General features: G+C 43.8%; 1 protein-coding gene across 3 annotated transcripts in view; it reads left to right on the top strand.

Annotated features, from left to right (window-relative positions):
• Positions 1-19443, top strand: part of MXI1 (MAX interactor 1, dimerization protein) — a 75718-nt gene that overhangs the window by 7394 nt on the left and 48881 nt on the right. The window contains exons 1-3 of one of the 3 annotated variants that reach the window (XM_067537119.1): positions 6608-6711; positions 7268-7514; positions 8236-8368. In XM_067537119.1, coding sequence (XP_067393220.1) covers positions 7442-7514; positions 8236-8368 — 206 coding nt within the window. In that variant the 5' untranslated portion in view covers positions 6608-6711; positions 7268-7441. Of the gene's footprint in view, positions 1-6607; positions 6712-7108; positions 7515-8235; positions 8369-19443 lie in introns of those variants that run through there. The other 2 variants (XM_067537118.1, XM_067537117.1) reach the window with 2 other exon arrangements.

Genomic DNA, 19443 nt, shown 5'->3' with positions numbered 1-19443 from the left:
ACAGCACACAGTATTTACTTTGCTTATTACACATACAGCCATCTGTTGCCAGGTCCTTAAAGGCTTGAATGTAAGTGAACAATTGTTTGGGACACTAATGTCCTTGTTTGGATGCCTAGCAGAGATATTCATTCATGGGACAGCTGACTTTATCCTCTGGCAGAAAATAACCACAACTTGCTAGAAGCCTGGCTTTCAGTTGCTAGCTATGTTTCCTGACCTTGCATGCTGAGAATGGTTAACGAGTGATCTTAGAAATGTCCCTAGCTATTGAACAGTAGTTTCTAAGGTAGAGGAAAATGGATCCCTGAAGGTGAGTCAACAGCATCTTTTTAATGCAGCTTCTCCCACTGGCTGTTACTCTTTTTACCAAACAGAGGTAAAGATGCAATATGTATTGCCAAGCTGTATTTAGCAAAGCCAGAATTTTTAACTTCACTGTTTGCACAACTCCCGTTGAGTCAACGAGAGCTCTACATAGGGCTCAAGGGCAGTATATGTGGTCTTAAAGCAATGTAGTCAATGGAGTAGTATAGAGCTCTTCTTCCATCCAGCTAGCAAGGAGCCTCCATCTATTTCTCCCAGATTTTGATCTGGCCAAGTGATTTATGCATTGGTCACCTCCAGGTTGGATTACTGTGCCTCACTCTACCTGGGCCTAGTAACAAAGTTCACAAGGAGGCTACGGCGGGAGAAATACAACAAGGCACTCAAAGATAAAATCCTATGACTAAACCAAGAAGGTCTCTGCAAAATGACCATACTTCTCAATGGTAAAACATTTTGAAAACGTGTGAAGAAATGTCCTTATTTACCCATATTCAGAGAGTTTAGCTTCCTTGCATCTTAGGCTTTCTTTTCTTGGATATAACATCCTTTTTTAAGTGAGATCCTATTCTTACTAACTTTACAGTTTGATCAATCCAGGCATAAGTCAATCAAAAGACTTGAGCAAAGTCATGAGGTAAGTCATGGACACAGCTTGAATTAGAATAACCTGTGGAGGAATGAAAGTTTGAAAGCAAAGCATCCTCAATATACTCGAGAATGGAATTTGAAGAGCCTATCTGGCTGTGGGTTTTTCCCCCTACTTACCTGCTGTGAGATGTCCTGTTGACACTTTGGCCTGGATCCTCAAAGGTATTTAGGCTCCTAACTTCCACAGAAATCAACCTTTGAGGAGCTGAGCTTTTCTGCCTTTTGCAGTCAAGCTGTACAGAAATAGATCTCATGTTTAGGTCCAACAGCATTGATTTTTACCTCTTTAGAACTGTAAGCTGTTGGAGGGACAGGGCACTACAAGTGGTTTAAACCAAAGACTTAATCCTGAGATGGGGTTCAAACACAGCTGATACTGATGAAGGTATCTGTGTCATACTTTGCAAGAGAATGGTTCAAGAGTGGAAACACAAACCATATTCTAAGGGCAACATAAATCCTTTATTGAATGCACTGCAAAACTGGAGACATGCAGGTGGCAGGCTGTGCTTGGGAGGTCTCAGTCAGGTGAGAGAAATTCTGCTGTGTGCAGTGTTTAAAACTATCAATAAATGAGTGGTGACTTTATAGTCCACATTGGCATGCAGAAGAACTGGATGTTAGTCCTACCCTTTTGTTTCCTAGGCCATCAGGAGCTGGGGGTGCTACAGAGCTAGGGCCTTCAAACATTTTGTGTTCAAGCCCTATTGATAATCAGTGATCCCTCTGAATCCTGTCTGCACCTCCTTGGTCACAAGGGTGGTGGGTCTAATATAGTGTTTCAAAGGCAGGATTAATAATTGTGAAGGATTGTTTGGAGCTCCAAATACTACCCCTTCACCCCTGCAGAATATATATTGCAGTTAAAATACAAATAAATAGTTGTATGTCAGCTATGGTAAACGAAAGACATACATATATAATGTTGCCATTTCTGTGGTCTTTCTGGAGATTGCATTAACTACTGGGAGAGAAGGTGTTAATAAAATAAAAAATATTCAGGGCAGGGATGGAACACCAGTTGATTTTAACCAAAAAATAATAGCCTGTGTTTAAGATTTCAGGCTTGAAAGTACTGTATTTTCTAGGGCCTGTGGCCTGGTGGTTAGAGCAAGGGATTGGGTAACAAGATTCCTGAGTTGTATTCCTGGTTCCACTTACTGGCTCTGTGTGTGACCTTGAGTAAATCATGTAATGCTTCTATGCCTCAGTTTACCCATCTGTAAAATGGAGAGAAGAAAATCTAAAGGCTGGGGTCTTGTGAGGCTTGATTAATTACTTATTGTAAAGAACTAAGAGATTCCCCTCATGGAAGGTGCTTTACATTAGTGAAAAGTATCAATTATTATTACTATAAACAGAACCTATTCTACTTGATTAAAACAGTCAGGCAGAATTTCAAATGTAAATATTCACTGATTCCTGCACTGCAGCTTTCTTCTTGGATTTAAATTGTTGCTAAAGAGTAGGCTATCAGGGAGATTAACAAATTCATTATTAAAGCTGGAAATGGAGGGCTGCCGAAGAGCCATTTAGAAACATGTAAAAAGCCCCTTTCTAAAGGGTGAAGCTGCAGAACACAATGAAAGTGAATCACAGCTGCCAGAGGAGATGCCAACCAGCAAGCACTTATAACCAGAAAACTGTACTTACAGATCATCCTGAGTCACTAAATTAAATGATCTCACTGTCCCCTAAAATACCCTTTCCTATTCCCCTCTCCAGCTTTGCATGTGTATCGCTTGACTACATTTTAATTTGACTTTGGATTTTTAGTTATCAGTCAATGTCATCAAGCAATCCTAACCTCTCAAAAAAGCCACCTCATGTTATTCATTTTCCACTCACATTTGTCTCCATCATGTACAAATCTCACATTTTGCAGTCTGACCCTACCCACAGTAGGGCTTGAAATGACAGCTGAAATACTCCTCCAAAACTGCCATAACATAGCTTGCATACCTCTCGAATGCCCCTCATTCTGAAGGATGTCCTGCGTTTTCAGCCCCAAATTTACTGCTGCCTTGCACAGACCTTCTGTGATCTCTCCCTCGTCAATTTAAGCTATTTGCATTAGAAATACTGGCTCATGACACTGAGGCTATAGTCAATGTTCAGGTCAAAAAACTGATCCCACATAGGTTTATGCACAATCTCCCCTGCCATTGTTTGATCCCACTACTGCACTCTTTTGTTTCTCTTACCTTGTGTCTCTGATCCCCCTTGGCGGGACTTGGACTTCAGGAACTTGAGAGAGAAGTTTGTGTCCATACATGCTGTGCCACCCCCTTTGAATCCCACCACTGACTCCCCCATTTTAATTCAACAATGCCCTTTTAGAGGCAACAAAAATCCCACTTTAGGCAATCTGAAAAGCTGTTCACAGTGAACAGTGATAAAGGCCCAAGTCCTGTAATCCAGTATAGGAGGCCTCTTGCACTTGTGTGGACCCTCATGAGCTTTGCATGAATGTAGGAATCCAGGCTAATGGAACAGATTACAGGATCAGGGCCACAGAAGGTGGCCTAGGCGTGTTGTTTGTTTCTGAAGGGTCCTACCAGCGACCAGCTGAAGTGGTGATGAGAGGAGCTCTGAGGGCATGACTAATGCAGACTGGTATGGGAAAATTCCCCTAGAAATGTTTAGACAAACCAAGAATCAGGCTAGTGAATTATTTGATACTGTGTGAGGCACTTAAAAAAAAGTAATATTTAAAAAGTCCTGAATTATTTTTAAAAAAGTCTTATCTAGCTGTCCATTTATATCCTAACACCGTAAACAGGTTTGATCATGCAGTAGAGGGTCATAGTACAGCACCATAGTAAATAAATGAGATCACTGAGGCTTGTGAGGGCAGGATGTAGTCACCTGACAGAGGAACCCATCAGATATTGAATTGATACATTTGACATGAGGCAAAAGGCTATTTCAAAGTGACACAGTGACAGAGCTCTTTTCCCCTTTAGATTTTGGATGGTATAGACTTATTTGGATGGTATAGATTTAGGAGGGAGCAATATCCTAAGCAAAAAGTCACATTGCCTAGCACAGGAATGTTGATGGATGAAGAATATTTTGCTAATGTAATATTTGCTGTTTTTGTTATAGCCCCAGCTCCTGGAGTCAGGTGAAGTGAGAATCTCAGCTTTCATTTAAAAATAAATTTCTAGGCCTCCTGGATGTGGCAGAAAGCTTGAAAATGTGACCTCAAAAACCAGAAAACTAATAAAAAGGAAACAATGTATTTTTAAAAATCTGAAATGGCAAATCAGCCCAATGAGTGTAGAGAAACCAAACCCAGATTATTTCATGGTCTCTCATCTTCATTTTTGACAACTTTTTATATTTTTATTGAGAGTCTCAGGATGTTTTGTTTAAAACCCCTGCTCCTGGAGAGAACTCATTAGGTGATAATCTCAGCTTTCATTTAAAAAAATAAGTTTCTAACCCCTATAGTTGTGGATAAATGCTTAAAAATGTGACCTAGATGCATCCTAAAGGCTCAGAAATCAGAAGTCAAATGAAAATAACACCAGTTTAAAAAAATCAATGATTTTTACACCATTCTAGTTATGGGAGAGTCAGACTGATTACTTTTGAACATTTGGGGTTGGCAAGACGGTATCTGCTCTGAGTCATGTCCCTCATTTTGGGTCTTGGTTCACCTTCTAAGGCTGGCATCACACATGCAGTCACTGGCAGGTTTCAAGCTGTACCACAGTAACCTTAAAAGATGCTGTCAGAGTTCCAAGTCCAGCACCCTTACCCCAATTGTTTGTCACTGTTTAAAAAAGGGAACATTAAAATATATTTTTAAAGGCACTGAGTATAATAGAGAATGGGCCACTGTGCCTGTGCAGCAGTGACTCTCTCAGGGGTTTGTTTAACACTGTTACTACTTAGCATATGTATAGAGCTTCGAATGTACAAAACAGTAATATTGTTATGTGGGGTTATTCTACTCTTGTCACCTTTTTTTCATGGATCTCAAAGCACTTTACACACATCAAAGAACTCAGGCTCTTACAGCCCTATGAGGTAGGTAAGGACTCTTGTGCCTGTCTTGCAAATGGGAAATTAAGGCACAGAGCAATCAACTTACCAATGTCATGCAGCAAGCCAGTAGTATCAGAGCTGTGGCTAGAACCCCAATATCCTGACTCACACGTACATGTACTAAACCTGTTCTCTAGCTAAGGACCAGGGAAGCTAAAGGGTATGAAGAAAAGAGCGACTAAAAACACCACCACCACCAAAAAAAGCCAACCCTGAAGTGGTCCTGCACCTTTGGTTCAGATCTAGATTTCTCTTATTATAAAATACTGCATTAACTACTCTAGGCCTGATTCTTCACTGCCTTGTAGTCTTTCAGAGCTGTCCAAAGCAGATGTAAAAATGCTACCATTCTGATTTAGCAGAATTCTGCACCCATGTTGTAGTCCCTGCTTCAGTGATGTCCATAGCCCTTGGCCTATTACTGTGGAACAGTGGAGTATTTTTAAGGGCAGGGACACAGTTGCCTGAAAGTCATTCCTGTCCAGCATTTGTCATGTGGCCTACATGAAATGAGTTGATAGTTCTTTAGTCAAATTTCCCAATGCACAAGACCTGTGTTTAGTTCCTGGCTCTTGCACAGGCTCCCTGTGTGACACGTCGCGTAAGCCTGTACCTTGCAAGCTGCTTCGTCTCAGCATAACTCGGTGCCTGCATGGGGTCTGCCCATTCAGAGCCGTTTGGAGGATCAGGGCCTAACGCGTTCTGTGCCTTGGTTTCCTATCTGCACGTTCCTTCTCCGTCCCTTTTATCTATTTAGAATATAAGCTCTGGTGGACAGGGAAGGTCTCTTACTCGGTGCAGGCTGTATTGCCAACTCCAGACATTCCCGCGTCAGAACCCTCCAGCGGCATGAGACTTGCTTAAAAAAATCACAAACGTTTTTAAAATAATACATTGGGGGTTTTTTTTGTGTGTGTGTGTGCGTGCGTGCGCGCATGTGGCTTTGGCACTTTAAGGGGGCATTGTCGGCATCTCCTTTCCAAGCTCCTCTTCTCCTCCAAAGGGCCAGAAACCTTTTTTTCCCCTTTCTTAACAAAAGGCAAGCTGAGATTCTCCTATCATCCCAGGACTCCGGGAGCAGGTGCTTTAAGGAAAACAGCCAGGGGGGCGAGAGAGCGGCCCCGCCGTCCTGTGTGCCGCCCCAGGGCTGCTGAGCAGCGCAACCTACTGAGACGGAAGGTGCCAATTCCTCTCCTCACACCCACCTGGGTCCTCGCTGCTGTCCCGGCTCTTGGCGACGGCCTCAGCAGCGCACAGGCCCCACAGCCGAGACGCCTCTCGCAGCGGGGCTGCCTGAGGCGGGCCGGTTCCCTGCCTCTAGCCTCACCCCGGATCAGCGCACGCGACGGCTGGGGATGGGGCAGCGCGCGCCAGCCTCCCCTCAGCAGGCGCGGGAGGGGGAGGTCGCTAGCCTGCAACTGCCAGTTAACGCTCTCGCCTCGCCTCGCCTCGCCCCGCGCGCGCGCTTCTGCTGCTGTTAAACGGCGTGTGCGGCGAGAGAGGAGGGCAGGGAAGCGACACACTTCCCACAATGCATCGCGTTGTTTCCCTCCCTCTCTCCTTCCCCCCTCCCCACCCCCGCGCTGGGAGGAGGCCGGAAACTACATTTCCCAGGCGGCTGTGGGGCAGCGGCGGCCGTGGGTTCCCAATCCCTCCCCCCGTGGTCGCTCGCTGGAGGTAAACAAACTGTGTGAGAGGTCGCCGGGTCGGGCGCCGCCGAGGGGACAGGTCAGGGGGCGAGGGCTTGGAGCAGGGATATAGGGGTAGGACCAGGGGGACAGGACCACGGGGGTAGCAGCAGGGTGTGGGGGGTAGGACCAAGGCTAGGAGTGGGGGGAGGTAGGGTGTGGGGTTAGTGATAGGGCTAGGAGAAGGCAGAGAGTGGGGCAGGAGCAGGGTTAGGAGGGGGCAGAGAGTGGGGCAGGAGCAGGGTTAGGAGGGGCAGAGAGTGGGGCAGGAGCAAAGTGTGGGGGTGGGAGCAGGGGGTGGGGGCAGGATTAGGAGTGGGGGGCAGCATGTGAGGCAGGAGCAGAGGCAGTGTGTGGGGGGAGGGTGGCGGGGTGTGGGTCAGAGCTTGGCCAGAGAGTGTGGGACAGGGTCAGGGCTAGGACCAGGGGTATCTGGCCTTTGGATTCTCAGTTATAAATTATTCCTGCCCCAGTGGGTCTCTGGAGGCAGTAGGAGACAGAACTGCACCCCAATCCTGTGTGGCTTCCCCTTCCGTTTCTCCCAGAAGGGAGACTTATCCTGGGGATGCTGTCATTGATGTGAAGAGTCCAGATCTCAGGGAGAGAAGGAGCTGTCTCACCACTCCCCTTGGCAGCTCCTGCTGCCTCAAGTGGGTGTTTGGGGTTTGGTGGTTCAGCAGCTGCAATCCCCCCATCCCCCAGCCACCCGCCTGGGGGCCATGGAGCGGGTGCAGATGATCAACATCCAGCGGCTGCTGGAGGCAGCGGAGTATCTGGAACGAAGGGAGAGAGGTAATGGGGGGAGGGATGCTGGGGTGACAGCTCCCCATGGAGGGAGTGGGGTTGGGGTGAGAAGGGAGAGGGAGAATTGTGGTGAGAGAATCCCATATAAGGAGGGGAAGCACCCTGCTGGTGGGTGGCGAGAGCTCCCCGTGGAGGAAGGGAAGTTGAAGAGGTGGGGATAGGGTGAGGGGCATCCATGCATGTGAGGGTTGGAATGAGAGATCCCTGCAGAGGGGGAAGATTGTGGGGAAAGATCTTCACTGAAGGGATGGAAATTGGTGTGAGAGCTTCTTGGGGATTAGGGTGAGAGTCGTCCCCCCCCCCTCCCCCAGAGAGAGATGGGGTGGGTCTTGGGCTGCGGAGAGCCTTAAAATGCAATGGGAGATGCCCATTTTACACTGGTCAAACAGCCTGAGCAAGGACCAGGGAACCAAGTTGCCTAGGCCACTGTGTCTGCTTTCAGTGTTTTCAGGTAGCTGGGGTCTTCTCCCCAAGATTTACAGGGGCTTCAACCTCCTTTCTTGGCACGGGGTTAATAGTCCCATCTCCCACGATGACATGGCTCTAACCCCTTTCTCCCACAGAATTCTGCTTCCCTTCTGTTTATTGCAGATCACTTGCTCCCCACTGCTAGGTTATTTAGGACTCTGGCTCTCCCTCCTTAGGTCATTGGATTCAAATAAATGAAGCATTCTTCACCCTTTTCTCCCATCTGTTGACTTTTGTGCAGAGTGTGAACATGGCTACGCCTCGACCTTCCCCTTGGTACCAAGCACTGGACTGCAGGATCCAAAGCCGATGCGGAGGCTGAGCCGGGTGAGGAAACACAGCAGCGGGGGCAGCAATACAAGCACTGCCAACAGGTACCACATTGGGAGGCAGGGGTGGGAAGTCATGAGGTGCAATGAAACCCAGGGTTGGGGGAAGAAGGGGAGACAAAGGATAATAGCCCCTGGCTGGAGACAGCTGTACCTGCTACCGAGAGGTACCCTGCTGAAAAACTGGGGGGAGTCTGAGGATGCTGGGGACCTGATACTGGGAGCAGAGAGGGCACCGAGGGTCTCTAGGTGACTTGACACTGCCACCTGATTCCAAACCACAGTGTTGAAGCTGGAAAGAGATATCTTGGGCTGGGACAGCAATACTAGTATGGCCAATAGGTGTCCCCTCTCTCTCCTCTTATGCCTACCTTCCAACCTCAGAAGTTTGCTGACTGTCAGAAGGTAGACAGCTTGTGAAGCACTTTGGGGTTGTAATGATAGATGTTAGCCAAAGGAAGGAAATGACACTTTCAAAATAGCTCTGGATATTTACTAAATCAGCATCTTGTGAAATGAGACAGAGGCATAACACCAGTTCAGAAAATCTCAGGCTGTCTTTCACCCAGATTACTGGCCTTTAGAAAGGTGTGGTTTCAGTCCTCTTTCCATAAGGAGCTTCCTGCTTTCTGACTGCTTGCCAATCACAGAACTTCAGTTTTGGAATTCACCCTTTTATAGAAGACCATGTTCTCTTGGTTGCTGACCTGGTAAATCTAGGAAGGACAGCCTGCAGCCCTAACATGTTGCCTTTGATTCCTTTCTGCCACCTTCTCTTCCTTCCAGCTGAGATTTAACTCCTTTTCTGTTGCTTTCTCTCATCCCTGAGAGAGTGGACTATTCTCACTGGGACCTCTTGGGATGAAGATGCTACAGAAATGTAAAGAATTAGTATTAAAACAGGAAACTTCCAAACTAGCTATATATTCCTCAAACAGAACTCACTCTTACTACAGCGAGGCTTACATGATATGTAAAGTGAAGGAGGGCTCTTCAAATGATAGAACTTTTAGGGCATGGGGAAGGGGTTGTAGATTGGGGTGGTCTTGTGTATTCTTTTCTCTCTTCCCCACTCCACTTCCCACATGCTTGGTAATAAATGTGGTTGGGAGGGAGTAATATTGGAACTATTTACTACAGAGGTTTCCTCATCAGGATCAACATCATCCTGGATTGTTTGCTGCACTTGAGAGAGGAGTGTGTTTTAATTTGCTGCATTGCATAGCTGCACAATTTCCCTGTTGATTTCAGTGCAGTTCTATTCATATTCTGCTGCCCATTGATCCCAATCCAAAATCTCAGGTACCTTACCTGTGCTGGTGATTGTGACTGTAGTATTAAGATCTGTTTTCTGCTCTGTGTGGGGTGGATCCACAGACCCTCAAAGATTCACTCCTCCTGCACCACTTTCCCTCAAAGGCCTTTGTCATGGTGACCTTCCCTTTGACGAGGAGGGCTGGAACCAGATCCCTTGGGAGCTCCTTAGCACCAGCTCTTGCATTTACTAGAGAGTTATGCAAAGCGCTCCCTCTCCTGGGGTCTGAATGCTCTGAGAACCCTGCCAGCACAGAGCCCTGATTTGCAGCCCTCATGTGGGAGTACATGAAATGAGGCCAGTATGCTACTGGGCAGGACATGTACAAAATAAAGATCTCCAAGGCCACCAAAAATAGAGACACATTTTGTAGCCTTATTTAATGCCTCCTTTGTATGCTTGATATAGAGGGTGAAGGGGGTTTTTTGGTTGTGGTATTAGCATGAAGTATGTTGGCTCTCTTTTTGATATTTGTTGCATGCGGGAGAGCTTGTCATTAACTGGCTGGGATATGTGTCTACTAGTGCCCTCTATTGGATGGTGTTGGACCTGCTCAGCTGTAGGACATAGGCCTTATGCTGCTGATAGATAGGCTTGGCAAAATTTGATTTTGATTTTTTTTATAATTAAGATGGATAATATCAATGTTTATTTTTAAGAATTTTTTTCAACATTTATCCAAATTTTCACAGTTGCATAAAATTATGGGTTTTAAGCATTTTTGTATTTTTATCAATTTAAGTTTTCACAGTTGCAGGACATGATGGAGGTTCACATAGTGGCGGAGGAGGCAGACAATATTTATTTAATGATAGCAGATGTTGAGATGCAAAAAGTTTAAGCTTTGTAATCATTAAAACACAAATTGTCAACATCATATGTCAAAATATACAAAGTAAATAGCCTTACATCAAACTCAAGCACTATATTCCTTATTTTGCTTATATGTAAATTTCAGTGATCATTGATGGAAATATTTTTTCATCAGTTTGTGCGTGTGTGGTGAAATCCACATTTATTGATTAAATACCTAATCCTTCTGAGCTACTTATAAATAGTGAGGGTTCTCTTTTAGTTCAAGTTGTAGCCAGCCAGTGCTTCTGGAATGAGGGGATTGGCGTTCCAAATGGCCATGACGTGCAGTATCATGACAACTGTGCAGTCCTAGGGGATCCCAGATTTTCTTAAATCTGTTTTGCATGACTTTGTGAATGCAGCATTAATATTAGTTAAAATAGGGTCAATCGAGTCCCTTTCTGTTAAAATCCAAAGACACACTTCAGTAGTCACTGTGTGTAGTAACTGTCTAGTCAAGTCATCTAAGCTTTGATATTCAAAACCTGGTATCGGTTTATGGGTAAAAACTTAAGTTCTGTGATGGTATTTTTAAAAAGATTATTTTTCTCACGAGATGGGTAATCCCATATTTTTGTAACAACATATCGAAGTCCTGTTTGTGAATGCCCACTGCTACATTTTGAAATCTAAAGTACGATTGACAAAAGGTTCTCTCAAGCACATCTAATGAAATACACTTGATCTTTACTTTGTGTGTCTTTTAAATTAGGACACTGGTTCATTTAAAAAGAAAAACATGCAGTGTTGGATGGCGGAAAGTTTTACAGATCCTGGATGTTCTTGTTTTCATTGGGGAAAAATGCATAGAGTTAAAATCCAAACATTTCCCTGCAGCATCTGCAACCCAGACATCGCAGCTGTTTCTTTCCAGCATGTTCCATCCTGTCATGGCACAGTTACTAGAGAGACACAGAGGAGTGTAGAACCAGCCTATATGGTGATGCAGTCTCTATTTTTTAAAAGATATGCAAGTTCTTCCAAAGTGAGAGGGTTTTTTAATATTGCATCCCAAATATAACTAAAATAATGAAGAAAAACATTCTGCATATAACGAAACAAAAAAAGGGAACAAACAAACAAAAGTTAGGTTCAGTTGCCTCTGGGCCATTTCTGTGCCCCAATGGCAAACAGGGGTGACCGTGACATCATTTAGAATGTTTGGGGGCACTGCATTGGCATTGCAGCGTCAGGCTCTGCTGGACCTGAAAAAAGTGAAGTCCTTTTTTAGGTGATTATACATAAATAATCCAATCCAAAGCCCGTTACATTAGTGGCGTTCCTCCACTAACTGAAGTGAATTTTGGATCCACCGGTTGTGTGGAAAGCCCCTCTTGGTCATCATGAAGCAGTGATGTTCCTGGAATTTAATAGTTTAATTCTGAATTGCCTTGCTTGCCTAAGGTGTGTCTCATGCAGTGCTATGTGCTGTGCTGAACACCCTTTGGATTCTGCTTTCAGTGTGTTTCCCTCTCTTCCCAATTTTGACTCTGATCCTGCAGTTGATGCACAGGCAGATTACTGTGTCTGTGGGGCAGGCCCTCTAAAATCAATGTCTCTTGCAGGATAGGGGCCTATGTCTATTTTGCATGGGTATTTTAAAGGTCTTCTTGGATCAATGACTAGTGTTATGTAATAAGGTCCCAGTAGTCAAACACCTACACATGTGATTAGCCTTACTTGCATCTGCATCAGTGTCTGCAGGCGAGGCTTTCTGTGCTGCAGAACCTAGTAACAAAGGAGAAGTTTAAAAACAAAGTGCCTTGACTCTTAACTCTTTCCTTTGCTTTAGTTAAATCCCCAACATTCTTTAGTGTGGAGGATTTTTTACACAATCTTAACAAGATTAGGTTGATTTTCTGTTCTCTATGTGAAGATTTAAAAAAAAAAAATCTTTCATGTTAGCATGCAGTGTCCTTTATATAATTTACATATGTTGGGAAACAAACACTTGAGGGACAACACTTGATTTCTGTGAACTTGTAAGAGGAGAGCGAAATATACCATTGGAGGTTATACTTATCAGGAAGTTACTGTCTTTGGTATTATTCAGAGCTACTTGGATCCTCCACATATCAGTAGAAGTGACTAGACCTGATTATGTGGCAGATACATTAAACTTAAGGCTGGACAAGTTTGACTTTTATTTATAAATTTTGAATAATAATAATAATATCCAAGGGTTTATTTAATCAATTTAAGTTGTTGCACAAACAGGAAATAACAGGGATGTTAACTGGGATTTTACCAAAATGTAATCAGTTTAATGATATTAAGATTTATAACAGATCAGAAATTAAATTATAATATTTGATTGTCATCCTTTATATTTGTTTGATGATCTCCCAAGCACACTGCAAAGTCTATGTTATCTTGGAGGCATTTAGGGGCTAATACTGTGATGTGCCAAACACGATCTGATTGGTGCTGAGAGCCCTCAGGTCCCAGGGAACTCTTTGTTAGTTGAGGGTGCTTAGCACCTTGCAGGTTCAGTACTCATGGCATCAGTTAGTCAATTGCAAGTGTTAGGTTTGAGGCAATTGCAGTTTCTTCTTTTGTTCTCTTCCTCCTAAAGCTTTAGGGGTCAAAGTTTCAAAAGTACCTGGGGACAGATTTCCTAAGCACTCAGCACCCACAATAATTGGGGTCTGGTTTCCAAAAGAGCTGACTACCAGCAGCTCCCATTATGACACTTGTGGCCACATTTTCAAACACACTGGGTGCTGAGGTCTCTTGAAAATCTGTCTGTGTCCTCTTCTTTGCTCTCACACCTTCACTAGTTATGCTCCTCACTACTTTTTATTTTATAGCCTTCTCCCACCCCCAGCCCCAACTCAGTTTAAAATTTGTTTTTCACACTTCTAAACTCCACGGTAGGTTCCTTGTTGCTGCTTTTTGGTAGCTAGTATCCACTTCCCCCCATGACCTTTAAAGGTCTCATCAGAGGGAAGGGGATGCTTCCTCTAGTACCCAAGGGTTTAATTTTTAAACTAGCTTGTACACTGTGTCCTGACTGAGTGGGGAGAAGATAGGCAGATGCATAGAGGAAACCTCTTATGCTACCAGTAATGGCTTTGCATGCCACAGATTCGCAAATACTGGTGTGAAGGTGAAAAAAATGTGGTAGGTTTGTTTGTGGCCATGTATCTGTCTGGCGTTAAAGGAAGGCTGATTACATAGTGTTAGCACTCTGTGCTCTGTAAATTCCGATTTCCCAATTTAGTAAGGATGAGGAGAGGGCCAGTTTAGGGAAATCATTTCATATACTAGATCAAAGTCACACATCTGCTGGGAACTCTCTCCCCTTTCACCACTCAAACACCCACCCCTATTCATTCAGGTCCCTTCTTATAAGGCAAATCTCCTGAGCACTTCTATATCAATGTAGGGGGTGGCTTTTTATTGACGTCTCTGTGCTCCTTCATCTGGTGTATTTTTGTTTCTGAACCATACAGCTTACCTTTGTTGGGGCCTGAATTCTGATCCCTTTATGTGGAGTAACACCTTACTCCACAAACGGCCTGAGTGGGCTGCTATTAAACATGTGTAAAGGGATCAGAATATGGGGCAGGGGTAAACTCAGAGGGCAGGGACTGTGACTTCTGTATAGTATACAGCCCAAGCATGCTGATGGTGCTCAGAAACTAATGATATCTGGCAAGACCAAAGTATTTGTGCCTGTAATTAACATAGTTAGGGCTACTTTATGTGTATAGTGCAGATCATCTGTTCTGCTTTTGACCTGGAATGAGGTTTGTTGTGCTATTTGACTCTGACCATGTACAAGGAAAGGATCTGAGACCACTGTCAAAGGAGGTCACTTTTTCTTTTGTCTCACAACCGTCAGAAGGTCCCCTTAATTTCCAAGCTCTGTTAGAAATAAAGGCCCCAATTCTTCAAACAGGAGCCAGGGGGATATTCTAGTTCTCCCCCAAACAGATCCCTTTGCAGGATCAGAGAAGAAAATCTCTGATCCTGCAAAGGGATTTGCGAAATAGAAAAGGAGCAAACTATTAAGGAAAGCAGCCTTCTATATAAGGTTTCTAAGAGGGTCGGCTCTAAGAGCACAGCCAAATTTTTACGTGGGTTTTTCTTTGAGCAAATTATGCTGAATCTTCTGTTCTGAGAATGGGTTGTTTTTTCCCCTCCCCTTTCCCTGATGTAGTTCAACTTGGCCAGACTGGTGTAAATTTTGCCTCTGATTCTGCCATAATCAAGGAGAAGAGAAGTTCTAAGTTTTCAGTATTGGAAGTGAACTCGCTCTCTGGTGGAACATCTGCATATTAGTACAGGAGGGTGGGTGTCCTCCGGAAAGTGTTTCACCCTATAATACCATAATATAGCACCACTAGTGAACACATCTCTACAGTACAGTAGATGAATGTCCCAAGTGCACAATGGGCCAAATTATTCCTTTCTGTAATACCATTGCCTTCGACATAGTTACACTAGGGATTTTGCTGGTTGATCTCACTGAACTAACAAGTCTGAATGTCTTTTAGAATCTGGTCTTTGAGGTTTAGTTTACCTGGTGATTTCCCCTCATTTCATGTAGTTGCCATCAATACAAACTGCAAGTGTAGACCACTGCACTGCTGGAGTGCTTGAAACGAGGGTAAGGTCTGCTGATGCATGTTGCAGCTCTCCTTGTCTACACTTAGGATTTGCATAAGTGGCTGGAGCCTGATAGCTGACATTGGAGATAATTTCCAGTGTAGACAAGGCATCATAGACAATCTGTTTTGAGCAGAGTTGAGTGTTGTCATTCTATTATCTACAGTTGTCATGTAAATAGGAGAAATACGGAAAATGAGGGAGGGCCTAGTAAGTCATTCAAGAATGTAAATCACAGCACAGAAAAAGTAAATAGACCTTTATAGGTGAGATTAGGGCAGGGTTTCCAATTGTGAGACTCCTGTGATATTCTATATCATCTTGTTTATTTTACAACCCACCATATGGGAGAATCCTGCAGAATTTCAATTAATGCTGTTCTGGTTGTGCTTTATTATTAATATAGCACCATAAGTGTACACAGCCTGTACAATAGGTGAGCTGTTCCAAACACATGATGGGCCAAATTCTTCCTTGCTGTAACTCCATTGGCTTGAACGGAGTTATACCAGAGACGAATCTGACTAATTTAGTGCTTTCCCCTGCCATTCTAGGAGCCCTTAAAAGCTGATACACAGTTACCAGCACCACAGGAAAAACACTAGTGTGCAGTAGCACAGCAGGGATATTGTTGGTTCTGGGCCCAGTTGCCATTTATACTCAGGCACTTAAGTGGGTGTAATATTATTTAAGGCTCCTATACACAGTCAATGTGGTATAAAGGGGCCCTAATGTAAATAAGAATCAGGCCCATATGTTGGGTTTATGTATATAATTTATACTGCTGTATCTATCTTCTATAAATTATTCCTTTCTATGGCCAAAGGCCCATCAACCCACGTGGAACCTGGGTATGCTGATCATTCTAGGAAAATATTCGGGGCTTACTCTAGAAGTGGCACTAATCAGCAGGTGCTGCAGTGGAATTGTCAGTAGATGGGGCTCAGGCATTCTTAGCACTATGTTGTCTAGCCCTGCTCAGGGTTAGAGGATCACGTTAAAGCCACTAGTAGCCAATCTACATTGCTTACGCTGGCTAAGCTGCACTGGTGCTAGAGCAATGGCAGATTTTGGTAAGTGTTTGTTGGCTTCATTGCCTTTTGATGTCAAGCCCCTGTTGCTGCGAAGAATGAGTGCTCTAGGACAATGGAACTGATATTTTGGCTAGCCTTTGTTGTTAGTTCCTGGATTCCTCTTTGTCTGTTTCTTCATGTTTCCATGAATAAGTATATATTATGTACAGCACGCAGTAGATTCCTTAGTTTAATTAGTATTCCTTGTTTGTCAGTTTTTTGTCTCGCCCTCCTTTCACCCCTGCTGTGTCTATTTCTCTCTGGAATGCTTTGTCCACAGCTCAAGTTTGTGTTAACTCACAGTCGTGCTGTCTCTAAAGTTTAAACCTTTGCTTTAGCAGAGCCTTGGTTGATACTTGTGGAATTGTCTCCACCAGCTGCCCTGACTCTTAAGGGGTTTATCCTTTTCCTCAAAGGCACTGAAGGAGAAGCGAGTGTGCTTCCTTTACCTTTGGCTCCTGGTTGAGCTTTAAGATCTGATTCTCTTGCTGGCGTAAGCTTCCTGTCCACTTTTGCATATCAAGCTGCTGAGTTAATTGTCTTGCTTTTTGGAGTTGCCACTGTTCGTTATCTCCTAGGCCTTCCTGACAAACTTCTGCCTGAATTCAAAGACTGGCTTCTGTTTTTCTCTTTCTGGGAAACTCGATTCCTCCTTCCCCACTGCCTTTGAGCCAACAATGATATGATTTGTTTTTTGTTGACTATTTTGGACTCTCTCCCTTGATTGGAGACTGTGGGTGTCCAGAGCTGTGCACTTGGCTGGCCTTTGCCCAGCTCTTGAGACACTGTCCCGTTGATCATCTTGTAGGGAACAGTCATGCATTTTCCATCCCTCTGGATATTTTCCCAACTTTTATTTCTGTGTTTTCTACTATATATCTATTCTTTGGTCCTAGTTTGATTTTTCATAGATATTTTGTTTCTGTGTCCTATGTTGTTTTACCAGTCTAAATTGAATTAATCTGGATGATTTTAAACATGATCTTAATCCGTTGTTTGTATCTTGCTTCCTTCTTACAAAGCTGACATGTAGGCTGCAATTTAGAACATTGCTTTTTCTGCTACATTGATTAAAGTTGTTCTATAAGATACAGTTTTTTGTTGATTTTTTTTTTTTAAAGAACTCTAGGCCCAATTATTTTGTTAAACCGTTGTACATCCGGAGTAACTGAGAACAGAATAGACCCATCTGTTTATTTGCCTTCATTTTCTGTAGGTCTCCCAAGTGCTGAGATACTACACTCCTGTAGATTGGGCTCAGGTGGCCTATCATAGGCTATGAATCAGGAGACCTGGGTTTTATTCCTGGTTTTGTCATTGGCTTGGGGTATGACCTTAGGCAAGTCTCTGTGCTTTTGTTTCCCCAATTGTAAAGTGAGGATGTTGATAGGTATCCTTCTTTGTGACTCTGCTCTGAGATCTAGAATTGTAGATAACATAAGGGCTAAATTGTTCCAATGATACAGGCAGCTCACAGTTCTGAGCAGAAATGGAAAAAATCATGTCTGATTGGACCTGTGTAAGTACAATCATTTTCTCTTTAAACAAAGTTGGTTTTAACCAAGTGGCACTTTGAATCAAATAGTCCCATTTCCTGCTGTCTCTCAGGGGAAACATCCCTTGTTTGGGGGACGTTCCCAAGGTAAAAAGCCATTCTCGCAGTTTCATTGAGGTGAAATATGTTTTTCTAAACAGAATTTTGCATTGCAGTGGGCATTTCTGAGGTTATTTCTGGATATGACCTTCTTCCCACGTGAAATTACATCTTAGTAAGAAGCATGGTTAGCGCACGGGACTGGATTCTTGAGTTCCGTTCCTGATTCTGCACTAACTTGTGAGACCTCAGGCAAATCATTTAACCTCGACAGATCCTATTAGCTATAATGAAGATAATAGGTAAAATTTTCAGAAGTGACTTAGGCACCTAGGAGCTAGAGGGCTTATCTGCATGAACATTTAGTTTGCAGCAAAGTGAGATGTAAATGTACCCTGCACTAAGGGTCTGTGTGTATCTTGCTGCCATATACTAAAGTTCCCTAGTGCATTGTGATCTACCGTGCTTTCATGGGTGGTGGGTATAAATAGGCCAGCTGTCGCCGGATGCCTGGGCTGTGGTGGCCCAGCTCTTCCTCCTACACTCCAACCCCACTTAGGGCTTGGAGCTCTACGGGGTGGCCTGGGCTCAGGACTGCTCCAGGGGCTGGCTGGGGCCCAGGGCTGCGACAGCAGGAGCTGAGGGTGGGGGGGGGGTGGAGTGAAGCGGGGGCAGGGCGGGGCAGGGAGCTAGCCTCTCTGAAGGGGTGGTGCTCATGCCACCCATGCCTACTTTGAACCTATATGTTCAGGCCTTAAATTGGTTTCCAGTGTGCTTGAATATTCAGCAGCCAAAAGAAAAACTCAATTGGTATTTCATGAATAATTATGCTTAAACGGTCCAGATTATTTGGCTTATTTGGCTAAGGTTGGTAGCTACTTTATTTCTGCAAAATCTTAAGGACTCTGATATGTTTTCATTTTACTTTGTTTATCCAGGAGTCTTTGACACTAGAACAACATTATAAAGATCTTTAAACTTTATTTAGCTTCTGTGGTTTTTGGCTTTCAGGATGTACTGCACAAATGATTTGAGGTCCATTCTTTCTGCCCATTTGTTTTAGTATGTGAGCAGAATCCCTTATGGTTGTGATTTAGGAGGGTTCCACTGAGCTCTGTTCTTGGCTATTTATTTCTTTTGCATCCATATTCTGTCAGCGATTTTAATAAAGCCATGAAGATGCTGCTGCCCGTGTCATAGATGAACAGAGCTCTTCAGCTTCTGGGACTGTCATTCTGGTACCTTTCAATAGCATTAATTCACTTAAAAATTAAACCAACCATAACTGAAGACTTACTTTTACTCCCTACTTCTAGACTTGGTTTGATTTGCTTGTTTTTAATCTGTTTCTGATTATTCTATAGTGAAGTTTGGATGTGCGATTAGTGCAGTGTACACTTATACATGCTGATTTCATCCTTCTCTAGGAGGCTCCCAGGAAAGATCCAGAAGGAGACTGTGTGGTAATGTGAGGAACATTCTGTGCAGGAGAGAGATTTATATCTAATACCGACCATGGGAGGTTGGGAACGAGAGAGGTGTCTTGATCTCTTCTCAATATATTATAGGTGGAGCTGGTAGCATTGCCTATTTTAAAGTTGCTGACACTTCACATAACCATTCTAAGATCTTGTTTTCAGTTGCGTATAACTTTGCCAAACTTTAATTG

This window comes from Emydura macquarii, unplaced genomic scaffold (genome assembly GCF_026122565.2).
Source record: "Emydura macquarii macquarii isolate MOO-44397 ecotype Brisbane River unplaced genomic scaffold, CSIRO-AGI_Emac_v2 contig_3692, whole genome shotgun sequence".
In the NCBI taxonomy this organism is placed as follows: domain Eukaryota; kingdom Metazoa; phylum Chordata; order Testudines; family Chelidae; genus Emydura; species Emydura macquarii.
This window is presented reverse-complemented; position numbering and strand designations above follow the sequence as displayed.